At 36.2% G+C, this 13514-nt stretch overlaps 1 protein-coding gene across 1 annotated transcript; it reads left to right on the top strand.

Annotated features, from left to right (window-relative positions):
• The first annotated feature begins 205 nt into the window (after window positions 1–205).
• On the top strand, window positions 206–10795 carry LOC143750715 (uncharacterized). The gene is made up of 10 exons (XM_077243891.1): window positions 206–278; window positions 1669–1784; window positions 4508–4633; window positions 4754–4893; window positions 4973–5057; window positions 5163–5328; window positions 6020–6213; window positions 6369–6522; window positions 6819–6946; window positions 10452–10795. The coding sequence occupies exons 1-10, from the start codon at window positions 206–208 to the stop codon at window positions 10761–10763; spliced, it is 1494 nt and encodes a 497-aa protein (XP_077100006.1). The 3' UTR covers window positions 10764–10795.
• The last annotated feature ends 2719 nt before the right edge of the window (window positions 10796–13514 follow it).

Genomic DNA, 13514 nt, shown 5'->3' with positions numbered 1-13514 from the left:
TGGGAATTATAGATGTGGTAGATGTGCTCATTGCACAAACACTACACACTAAAAAACGTTGGGTTATTTTTTTAATCCAACCGTTGGTGTATGCATGTTGGGTCATTATGTTGGGTTATCTTAAAATTTGTTGGTTTATTTGGTTATGCCGTTGGGTTATTTTTAGTTATAACCTAACTGTTGGGTTAAATACGTTCGCGCTTCGATGGTTCAAATATTAACGGACCAAGTCAGTGACAGACAGTCAACGGACATCAGCGACAGCCTGATTGTAAAAGGTAAGTAATATGATGTTTAATGATGTATATATAACTTTATAACATGAAATAATGTGTAACCTTACTGAAAAGTTAAATATATCTTAGAACTCTTTTTTTTATGTTATCGTTCACTTTTGTAATTTTTTTTATTCTCCGGATCAGATCAATTGTTGTTAGCTATCCCAGTTTTCTTGCTAGCATTAATAACGTCATTAAAACATTACCCAAAAGATTAGTGAAACCGTTTAGAAATGTACTACCTAACGTTAATAACAAATACCTGGTGAAATGTATACCGATAAACTAAAGTAGGTAACGTTAATCAGTATTTAACGTTACGCTGCACGGACCATTTATCAGCTAGGACCGGCACATAGTTCAGCTCTAAAAGTTAGCTAAGCTCGCACCTCGGACGGACACCACAACAATGCCGTGAGATTCAGTGATAAACGTTTGATTCACTGAATTCTCTGTTATAAAAGTATAAAAAAAACCTAGCTAGACGAAAGCGCCTCAGCTGTAAAGCAATCCTGCTCTTTCCGCGGATTTTTGTAACAATGCCCCACCACTCAAACATGTATAGCTATAACGTTAACAGATGTTTGTGGGGTCAGGTCAGTTAACCATCATGTGTGTGTAACGTTAGGTAAGTTAGTTCAGTTTACCATCAGAATGAGTTTGAAACTGATGTTTCAAGGTAAACGTACTGCTTTAATATAGTAATGAATGTTGTATTAACTTAAATGTAGCCTATTACAGGAGTAAGTTAATGGAATGGCATCTAACTATAGTATACGATATGACAATTTTGCATTTTTGTTAAATGTTTTGTACTAAACGTGTTTATACTTGTGTTTTAGATAAATGGATTCATTTGTTAGGGACAAACTAGAACAGTGGAACCTCTGCAATTTAATAGAAACATTTCAAGGTAAGTTAATCTATTTTTCATTTAGTGATGCATGTTTATATATATATATATATATATATATATATATATATATATATATATATATATATATATATATATATATAAATTTTTGTTTGTTAATGGTAATGAACTGGTTCCCTCTTGCTCTGACATTTGCCTAAATCCCTGTGCATGTTCTAGACAACACTAAATACAGTAGGTATAGCTTCATCTAAATTCAGAGGATACTGTCATATTGCCCAGCCTTAAAATCCTGCTCTATTGTAAATGAGATATCCTAATTTACCTAAGGCCTAATCCTGGCTTAATCTGTGTCTGTGAAACTGAGTCCATGACTTTCTGCAAATCTGCATTGAATCAATATGCATTGTGAAAAAGCACTATACAAATTCATTTGATTTAATGTAAAAAAAAAAAAAAAGACTAGTTTACTTTTCATTGACTAAATGATTATTTTTCTGCTTCATTTTAACACAGAGGAAGAAGTCGATGAAGACAGCTTTATGCTGCTGGATGACACGAGCATTGCTGCGCTAATTCCGCGAATTGGTCTCAGGGTTAAATTCAAGAAATTTCATGCGGAATTTTTGGGAGTAAGTTTACAGTAGCTAAACAATGACTGCGTGTTTGCTGACATGTTTTAAGTGCAATAAGGCAATTTCAGGGAAAACAAAAGATCTTTTTGCACATTTAAGATTGTTTCATGGCATTAACAGTGCTAGCTCCTACTTCAGATGTAGTGAAAATGGCTGTAACAGAACATTCAATTACTTATGGTCATATAAGAGACACATATTAAAAGAACACATTTGTCAAACAGTATCATCTACAACAGATACATATTTGCACAACCAACATATTCCAACACTCTCACCATCAGAAAACATGACTATATCAACAGCACTTGATGATTTTGGGGGTGATGAGGAAACCGAGGACTGGGATGATTTAGCAGAGGAAGATATAACCTACAGAGTGGCATGCTTCCTTGCAAAGCTTAAAGCCCAATCAAATCAAACCTATTCTGCAATTAATTACATGGTGAAGCAAACATCTTCTTTGATCACCGATATTGTAGGTAACTTGCAGACCAAGACAATAGCTCTTTTGCATCGACTTGGTCACTCAGATCACCCCGATGTCACTACCTTAAATAATCACTTTGAGAGAGCTGCTGAACCATTGTTGGACCTGGATTCAGATTTTAAACAGATGAAATATTTTTCTCGAACAGGGTTTTTAATTAAGCCAGAGACTAAGCATTTTCCAGGCATTTCATATGTCCAGCGTTTGGATGCACTGACTGGCAGTGTGAGACAGGTAGCAGTCCAGGACACCTTTCAATATGTTCCTTTGCAGCCTGTCCTTAAAAAAATACTAGAAAGTCCAGGTACCATGGAAAAAATCCTTTCTCAGAAGCAAAATAAAGATGGTGCCCTCATTGATTACATTGATGGTGAGCAGTACAAAACCAGCCACTTGTTTTCAAAAGATCTCTGCATTCCGCTGTCCCTGTATAACGATGATTGTGAAATTGTAAATCCCATCGGTTCCAAGACTTCAATTCACAAACTGGGGCTCATTTACTTCCAAATGAGATGTCTACCACCTGAGCTGCTGTCTTCATTGTCAGCATGCTTTCTGTTGGCGGTGTACAAGTCAGATGACGTCAAGACATATGGCATTGATGCAGTTCTTGAATGCATTGTTAAAGATTTGAGGGATTTAGAACAAAATGGCATTCAAATTGAGACTGATCAATTCAGTGGTACCATAAAAGTTGGTGTTGCACAAGTGTGTGGGGACAATCTTGCCCTGAATTCTCTTCTTGGTTTTTCAGAAAGTTTTGTAGCAAATAGTGTCTGTCGTTTGTGCAAAATTCACAAACCAGTTCTCCATAGCCAGACAACAGAGGATCCAAATTTGCTGCGCAATGCACTGAATTATAGTCAGGATTTACAGACTAACAATCCTACAGAAACTGGCTTAAAACGGAGATGTATCCTAGACGAGCTTGCATTCTTCAGTGTTGTTGACAATGTTACACCTGATATCATGCATGATATTTTGGAGGGTGTTGGCCCTCTGGAGGTGAAACTAGTGCTGTCTGAACTTGTAGCTGAAGGCCACATTAGCCTGGATACGGTAAACTACAGGTTAACAAGCTTTGATTATGGTTTTGTTGATAGGTGCAATAAACCATCAGTCCTGTCAAGTCATGAACTTAAGAACCACAGCAGTGCCATGCGTCAGACTGCAGCACAAATGTGGTGTCTATTGCGATTTCTTCCCCTTCTAATAGGTGACTTAATACCACATGGCAACAAGTACTGGGAACTGCTGCTTCTACTGTTGTCTTGTATGGAAATGATATTTTCCCCATCCATGACTGCTGAGGCCACAATATACCTCCGAAGTCTCATTCAAGACCATCATACACTATTCCTAGAGTTGTTCCCTCAGTTGCATTTAAGACCAAAACACCATTTCATGGTTCACTATCCATCTAGTTTCAGAAAGATAGGCCCACTTGTCAACTTCTGGGCCATGCGATTCGAAGCTAAACATAGCTTTTTTAAAAGACTAAGCCATGTCACTTGTAATTTTAAAAATGTCACAAAAACCATGGCATACAGGCACCAAATGATGCTGTGTTTTCAGCTGTTGACAGGCAGGTTGTTCAAGAAGGAAATCGAGATTGGTTCAGGTCAAAAGTCCGTTCTTCAGTCAGTCGAGGGTGTTCAAGATATTACTGGTAGCTTGGAAGATTTTCCCCGTTCCAGTGAGGTTTATATCCCCTCATGGGTCAAGGTTAATGGCACAGTATATAGGCCAGGTATGACTGTTTTCATGTCCTGCACTACAGATGGAGATGCTCAGTTTGGGTGTATTAAGAAAATAGTCACTCTTGATGAAAAAGTGAAGCTAATAGTTCAGAGATGGACAACAGTTTGTTTCAGTCATCATTACTTTGCCTATGTTGTTGTTCCTGACCAAGTTTTGGAAGCACTTAGTGTCAGTGAACTGTTTGATTTTCACCCATTACACGCAGTCAAGTCATTTGACTGTGATGATGACCATTACTATATTCCACTACGGTATCGACGTTTTTAAGTGTTCCATGCACTATAAATGATAGGGGGGAGGGGTTGTTTTATTTTTATGATTTTTTTATTTTCTTTAAATACACATGAAAATTAGTGAGACCAATTCTGCATAGCTGCACCCATAGAATCTTCAATACAGGTAAAGGTAATTTTCATTGTGGATAATTTCTGATACCATCTGATATTTACCTCTATTTTTCTTTTTACAGTCTCTGGACCATAGCCCTGTTAACAATCAGTCATGTCACAATCAGTCACCTGTAAGGATAAACCCAATAACACCAACTCAGACAATAGTGGAAAGCTGCCAGACAAGAACAAGCAACTCAACCTTTGTAATATGTCTTTTAATTGAACTTCACCTGAACTTGAGTTTTTGGCAATTTTATTATTATATATATTTTTAAGAATGAATTGAATGGAATGTTTTAGTTCATGCATTCTCCTTTTCACAGGATATACGAGAAATACTCATAAAATCTGGAGGATTAACATTAACAACATCCTTAGACCGAGACAGGCACCTAAGCCTCAAGGAGCGACGTCAGATGGTGCGGTTATTGGTTTCTCACTTGATGGAACGTTTTGGGGAAACGTGAGTACAAGTAAAATCACTGGACCAATACATTTAAATAAATAAACTAGCCTATTTAAATGATTGTTTATTTGTAAAGCCCATCAGCTGAGATCAAAAAGGAGATGGCTTTGGCACTAACTGCCCAGTTTCCTTGCCTGAAGAACAACGAGGGCCATGGATATGTAAGTTGTGCTGATTCTGATTAGAAGATAATCGAGAGCTGATAAAGAGTATCAGTCCCCACTTTTTTTTCATAAGAGTGATTTATTTACATTTCTTTGCTGCAGGAGTCATGGTATACACCTGGTCGTTATCGTCACCCTGCAACAGGTTACCTGGAAGAAAGACTACGCAATGTGAGGAAACGTCTTAGAGCCCCACACAGTCAGAGACAGCGCAGCCATCCACAGCCATCACAGAATTCCTCTTCCCGACCAAGTTTTCCACTGCCAGGTTAGAACTAAGGATGTGTCATGATGGATTTTTACTTGCAACTGGACAAGTAGCCAGTACAGGGCTCAACAATAAGGACTGCTTGATGATGCTGAGGACAGTTGATTCATGCGCAAGTGTTACTATTTCATATAAATCCAAAGAGTCATGCTTAAAGATGGCCATCTTTAATTATCTGCAAAGACCAGTGCATTAAAATTACATAAATGTAGGTCTATATTACATGTATAGTCTCTCAGTTTGTTTGCTTCTATTTTAGAACACTTGATGATTTTCTAATAAAATCCTCAGAACTGAAGCAATGCTCTTATGGCTACAAGTGCTTGAATGGAATGGATTACTCAAATAAGCAAATTCAGTCATTTACATCCTAAATTTTAGCTTCCTAACTTACTTGCCTATATGTTTACAACAACTTCCAATGTGGTTCTGTCAATCATAAACAATGGCCAGAACTGTTTTTTAGGTTAGTAAATGATGACATGTTTTTTGTTGTTGTTAATAATTAATTTTATTGGTGTGTGCCAAAAAAGCTGATAATTTGAATCGGTGGTTTTTAATCGGAGAGAGAAAACATTTGCAATGCTAGGGGTACCCCAGAACCAGGTTTGGGAAACACTAAGATAGTTAATTATCACTCAAGTTTTTTCCAGATGTTTTCCCTAATTTTAGTGTGTTTTATCTGCTGTAGAGTCTGAGTCATCTTTGCCTGAACTTCACACTATGATTGAGTGGCTAAAGAACAACAGAAGCCCTCACAGCCAAGTCGAGGAGTTAATGAAACTTACAGCACCTCATCGTGCTGCGTGGATTCGATCCTCTGGTACAAAAACTGTTGAGGAAATAAACAGAGAATATCCCAGACTTTATGATTTTCCTGGAATGGTGAGTATAATTATTTGCATTTTAGGGAATTTAATTTACTGAAGGGTTGTCTTGGCCTGTAGTAGAAATCCTACATTATTTAGAAAAGTAAAATTCTTCATTCTATTGTTATTTGTAATCTTGCAAAAAATGTGCAATTTAATGTTTTTGTTTAGATATCACAGGACTTTGGAGTTTTATTCCCTGACAATGCAGACCGGCTTTATGAGTTTTGGGCTCCTGTCTTCACTGAACGGATTTTACTTTTTGCAAGAAAAGAACCCAAGGCTGCTGATGTCCTTCTAGAAAGTCTGGAAACACTGTCAAATGGTAGGACATCCTATTCAAATCACATAAAGTATACCATTTCTAGTCTTTGCACAGGTAGTTTCAGATCTGTTGACCAAATTAGTTTCATATCACTTATATGGAATTTCCAAAATTACCTTTAGTATCTAAATATCTATGGTAAGCACACTCTTTCTGGCATGTTATTGAATAAAAAAAATACATTTCCTCAGGAATACTGTAATTATTTAAACAAGAAAAAAGTAGGGTGAGACTTGATTTGATCCACTGGTTTTTTGAAAACTGTAAGCATTCTTTCTGTAAACTTGTCGTTCAAGATGTTCGTGGTGAAGTTGCCTTTAAAACCCTTCCTGCTGTTCTGCCATCATCGCCATACCGCACAGATGGGAAAATGGTCCGTCCAACTTATGCTGAAATGAAGCGCAGCTTCATCGACATTAAACCAGTAAGTAAAAATAACACTGCCACATCAGCTGTTAACTGGCTTTATATTTTATTTTTAATTGAATTTTTAAATATATATTAGGGATGTACCGAATCCAGGATTTGGATTCGGATGAATATTGGGCTTTTTAACGGGGTTCGGTTTCTGCCGAACCTTTGATCTTTCTCACCCAACCGAACCCTAGGCTTGCACAATACGTCGACGTCACGCCACCGTTGTTTACGTTAGGCTTGTTCGACTTGAACCAACGCTGCACAGACCGATAGGTGAATGACATCAAAGTACCGCAAGAGCGAATAGAGAGCAGACACTCCTTATGCTTTTGAATTGCTCTCGCGGTACTTTGATGTCATCGGTCTGTGCAGCGCCGGTTCAAGTCGAACAAGCCTGTAGTGTAAAGTGTTATGTCAGGAAGAAAAATAGGGATAGCTCACAGCTAAAGTTATTGCAGAGCCCAGACAGACTCACGAAGGCGATCGTCATCTTACAACTCGCACTTTATTCCCCAATCGAGCTTGTGTAACTGTCTGTCACACGTTCTACTGTCCACAGCGTTACTTAATAAACAAAATAAGATAAAAATGAGCATCAAACAGAAATAGCCCGCACACATGGGGTGTTCAAGGCGCACGGCACATACAATACAGACTAGGGGTCGGCCGATATGTGATTTTCAGGGCCGATACCGATTATTACAGATCAAATAATACCGATAACCGATATTTTTAACCTATATATAGGCTATAGCCTATGTCTGGTGTAAAAATGTAAATTAATGTCAAAATTATGAATAACAAAGGGTTTTGACAAATACTTTCTTTAAATGATTTTAAACATATCTTTGAATCTGAGAACTGTTATTAATAATAATAATAATAATAACTTAAAAAGTGCAGGAAGCACCCAGCAGCATTCTGTAAACATTTTATAAAACTTAAAGATTCTATTTTAATGTTTAAATAAAATTTTAGTAATCAAAAAGCATTTCTAATTAATTGAAATCATCAATCTTATTCAATTTATTTACAGTTTATAAAAAATAATTTTTTTAGGGCCTTATGAAAAACCGAACTTTTATTTTGACCTTTGACCACGGAGATCTTTGAGTTTCTGCGTGTTTATGATATGACGATAACCTTTCTCAGTTGAAGCACTAAAAAGTCACTAATCGGCTCTGGAGATGATGTTCATGTCCTCATTAGGGCTGTCACGTTTTATTGGATATTCGAATATGCATTCGTACATGACGTGAAATATCCGTATACGAACTATAAATAAACTATCCGGTTTTTAAAGTGCCATGTTTAGCGCATTTTTTACAGTCTATGATTAGACCGTTTTATTTTTTTATTTTATTGTTTGCCATCTCATCCAGGAGCGGGCGCTCTAAATGTATTGTAGCGTAAGCCCATGACCAAATCAAGCGAATAATAGCCTCCCTGTTTTGAACATGGAAGATAGCGCACAGAACGACAGCCTGAGCGGAGAATTACGACCTCAACTCATCTAAAAAGTCAAGTCTGGAAATATTTTGGGTTCTACAGCTACACCGTACCACTTCTCTCAACATTGACGCGCAAATCTGTGTGTGCCAGGCACGTGTGCGCGCTCCGAGCGCGTGTTCTCCACCTCGGGGAACAAAAAGAGAGCCGCACTTGATCCAGATCAAGTTGATAAATTGGTGTTTCTAGCAAACAATATTAAGAAATGAATTAGGCTAGGCTAAAGGCCTTACTCCTGCTCCTGTTTAAGCCGTCACGTTATTGTTTGTGCCGTGCTGTTCCGATGCAGTTTTTTCCCATGTAGCTTAGTGACACTTCATATAGATTAAATTGATAACCTGCTGTTTAAAACATTAAGTCAAACAGGCTTTTTTTCAGACAGGCCTGAGTCCTGTTTATGACTGTCAGACTGTTAATAAATTTGTGATTGAATCTCCGTTACGGTGTTTGTTTGTTTTTTTGTGGGGGCGGGGCTCATAGAAATTTGAATATATTTGAAATACATTGCTTGATATTTGATAACCGTTCTAATTTGATTTTTCTCAAAAGTGACAGCCCTAGTCCTCATTTATTGATGTGGCTGAGGCTGAAAACAGCGAAAGCGTCACGCGTGCTCCAGTGAGTGTGTGGTAAATGAAATCACGCGTCTGCGCCATTCATTTAGAGACAGGCAGGATTCTTATTTAAATAGTCTTTTTGCTGTTTGAAATTCGATTTTATTTGTACTGACCTGCTTTATATTAATTCATCAAAAAGTTGACAAATTCCGTGATATTCCGTTTTATAAAGTAAATTCCGTTTTTATGACTGGATTCCGTCTATTTTCTCCATCGCGGAAATCACAGGGCCCTATTATATTGAGGTATTTTGCCATTTCAGTGTAGTAAACACTGTTGCTACAAGTAATTTATTGCTACTTCAGCAAAGTCTGCTGCTGCCTTAACTTTGAGAGACAACTGATGCGTGATCAGTGAAGCAGCTCCAGTAAGTGAGTGCTTTCAGTGTAGAAGTGTGCAATACTTTCAGTGCCTTCAGCTTTCAGCGCTGATTGGCCACACTCTTGACTCCCAACAAATCAGATGTGCGGGGATTTTAGTCTACAGAGTGGTGAGTTCTGACAGAGGTGTGAGAGTTGACAGAGTGGTGAGTTCCGACAAATAAAGCGCATTTCAAAATACAATATTTTTTTCGGCATTTTTTTTTAAAATGGCCTATACCGACAACCATAACAATGCTTAATATCGGCGCCGATAATCGGTCGACCCCTAATACAGACTGCAGACATTTCAACAGGGAGCGTGCAGCTCTTAAAGGGGCCAAACCTTATTTACACTTGTGACCGTTCGAATGCAGTGGGCTGTGAGAAAGTGAAAATGGAACTCGTGAGAAGAAAAAGTGTTGTTTGGCAGTACTTTCAGTTAAAAGAACGCAATTCAAGTCGAGCCACATGTTCAATTTGCGATCCCGATTTGTCTCGTGGTGGCCTAGACAATACACAACATCGCCGCTGTTAAAATGCATAATGTTGCTTATTATTTTTTCTTTCTTTTTTTACAGTAAAAAAAAAAATCCACTCCTGTGGACGTTGTTTACTTCATTAGTGTGTTTACTGTGTTAATGGCCTGAGGACGGGAGTAGGAATAGGATTATTTGAGGTTTATTTATATTGTTGATATAAAATTTTGCACAAAAATGTAATGCTTTGGATAAAAGCGTCTGCTTAATGATTAAATGAAATGTATTCACAAAACAAATTATCAGTATGTTTTGCCTCATTTGCAAAACAATCTGCAGTTAAATGTTATGAACAAACATAATCCTCTGATGATCCAAAATGCCATTAAAAATAAATAAATCATCCACTCATTTCTAATGCTGGAATCAATCAGAAAGATGTGCAGAAACACAAGCATGCTGTTTATTATGGGCATGTAAATAAATATATTGTGTCCATGGAATGTTCCTCACTATATATGCCAACTAAAGTATATTTATCTTTTAAGGTTGGAACTAATATGGTGCATTACCTAACTAGTGAGACAAGCCAGGATCCACACATCTTGGTGCTTGGGGACAAAGAGAACTCCTCCCAAGTTTTCATCGTTTTCAACGGGGAGGCAATCGAAAAGGAGACCATACTGCAAGCAGTGGATGTATGCTTCAAAATATTCTTCATCTATGACATTAACTACCCAAAGCCTTCTGCTCCCATTTGGGAGTTTTTACAGCATGCTGTCTATAATATTCCTGGAGGTGTTCCTTCAATACATTGCCACCTCCTTAAAAGCTTTGTTTTCAATACTGATCATCAGTAGGTCCAGTAGCCAAACACCATATTAAGGTGTTTATAACAATGTGTACAGTATAGTTTTTTTTTAAGCATGTCTATTTTTTATTGTATTAAATTTGTGTACTGTATGTACAGATAGATTTTTTTGTGTGTGTGTAGGCACATCTGTGTATGTTTTTAATTTATGTACTGTAAGTGCATGCATGTTTTAAATTGAATGTGTATATTTTAATATTTGCATATCATAATTGTTTGTTCTATTTATTACACGTGTATATTTATAAAGATTTTACATCCGGATGACTATATTTATTACATTCATAATTTAATACTTGAAACATGTTAAAACATATTTATTGTCCAATAAAAAAATATATATTTGAAAACAGTGTATTTTATTTATTAAAATAAGGCTATAAAAATAAATAATACCTTATAAATAACCTTTATAAAAATAAATATTTACCTCAACTGTTGGGTTATTTTAACCCAACTGGTATTTAACCCAATGCATTGGGTTAAAATAACCCACAGTTGAGAAGGTGCTATACCAACCCATAGTTGGGTTATTCGTTGGGTTATTTTTAACCCAACGTTTTTAAGTGAGTATAGACACTAAAACATTCAGTCACTATCATTCCGGACAAAAAAATCTAACATTAAAGAATCTATCCATGTAATTTATGCCAAACCTTAGAGGTGGTAACATGATTAAACAGCTCTTGAGAAGAGGAGCTTTTTGGATAAATGAACTGTCTACTGTTGAACCCTATGGTATGAACGAATCACATGGATTTTAGCTGTTTTCTATTAGCTGGGTTATTGACTATTAGCCTCACTGCAGTGCATGTATCTGTAACATTGTGGACATATTGATGATGTATATCTGTAACGTGTATATATATATATATATATATATAATTTTTTTTTCTTCTACAAAACGTTTTGCTTGTGTTGGGCTTTTGATGATGATAATTATGTATTTGATGATGATAATTATGTATATAATGTGTTGATATATTTGAGGATGTGAATCATGTATAAAATTTTCTTAACTGGGTATTTATGGGAATGTGTTGGATATTGGCATTTCAAATAGTATGACATTAAGAACAACTGATCATGTGATTCAAGGTAATTAAGATACACCTGAGAGCTCAGACCATAACTGAGCGAACCTGAGGACGCTATATGCGTTAATATTTTTGAAAATGTAAAAACGTAAAAAGTTTTCTGTGAGGGTCGTGTTTAGGTGTATGGAAGCCACATAAACATGCTGGTCTCTACCCTAAGCCCACTGCGACTGTCACACCATTTTGGCTAAAGACACACACCTCTGTCTCTCTAAGAAACACTCAAGAGAATTTATGTTTTTACTTATTGCGTTTTTGTAAATCATTTCATACATGGTTTTGTCATTTCTGTGTAAGGAGATCTTTTCCTGCTCTCTGAAAAATGTAAGGTGCTTTTTATATATTAATTTAGCTAAAACTATAATAATTTCTTCAGAAAATGTTTGTAAGATGTTTATTTTTATATTATATATTTTATTTATAATAATTTCATTTGGAATGTATTTTATATTATATTTTAATCAGAAGTTTGAAATATTGTGTTTCATATATCACCTCACTCAAAAAAATTAACTTGGTTGGTGTCAGTTTTACTAAATAATTTCTTGTTCACTTTACTTAACAAACACAAGTAACTGCATAGAATTCATTTAACTTGGTAATTTCAACAAAAGACCGCGTCTTGTCATCTTTACTTTAGACATTTTTGTTCAGTCAACAAATCATTGTTCAGTGAAACGCACAAATACAAGAAAACCAAAACGGTATGTCCGTTTGCACACACCGTATGCAAATGCAGCAGCGCCAAAGACAGACGAACGTTGTCGTTGAGAGGAGATGACGACATTGACGACTTAATTTGTGAGGTATGAATAGTTTGCTTAAATCAGTTTCCATACTGAAAAATTACTTCGAGATGTCAGTTTAAGTCAGAGAATATACGTGTTTTTCATTGTAGATGAGCTGAGCTGAGCTGTTAAAGGTAGAGCGAACCAGATCGAATGTTTTGGCAACTTTGTTAGGTAAGTTAACATTAATATTAATATTTAATAATAATATTAATACATTAATATTTTGAAATAATTTGACATCTCGATAAATGCTGTCAAAAAATAATTAACTGATGTAGAAGAGTCAGGGCCAGCGCTAGCTATTTAGGTGCCCTAAGCACAAATGATTGGTGGTGCCCCCCGCCCCCCGCCCCCACTCCCCCCATCCCCAACCACCCACCCACTCACCCAAGGAATAACAACCATTCGGAATTTCTTAGTTAGGTTCTCTTTACTTCCAAAATAACTGCTGCAAATAAATAATTTTACATTAACAATGCCACCAAATATGAAAATAAATAATATAAAGGTTAAAATTATAAATACCAAGAACCACCACAATTACTAAAAACACAGATTTGGAACTGAACAATGTAAACACAGAAAGTTAAAAGTGCAAAAAAAGTTTATAACTGTACAAGTATGAATTTTAAAGTGTACATTTTAAACTGCAAATAACCATACATAACTGCACAATAGAATTTACTCAACAGAGGGACTGTCTACATCTCTATAAAGAGACCATTCTGCTATTCTATAGGGCTGGGAAAAGATTAATCGCGATTAATCGCATCCAAAATAAAAGTTTGTGTCTACATGAATGATATATAGTATGTGTGTGTACTGTGTATAATTATTTTGTGTATATATATA

Source organism: Siphateles boraxobius, unplaced genomic scaffold, assembly GCF_051911475.1.
Source record: "Siphateles boraxobius isolate OS27281-9 unplaced genomic scaffold, OSU_SipBor_1 25, whole genome shotgun sequence".
Taxonomy (NCBI): domain Eukaryota; kingdom Metazoa; phylum Chordata; class Actinopteri; order Cypriniformes; family Leuciscidae; genus Siphateles; species Siphateles boraxobius.
Note: the sequence above shows the minus strand (reverse complement) of the source record. Positions and strands in the feature narration are given on the sequence as shown.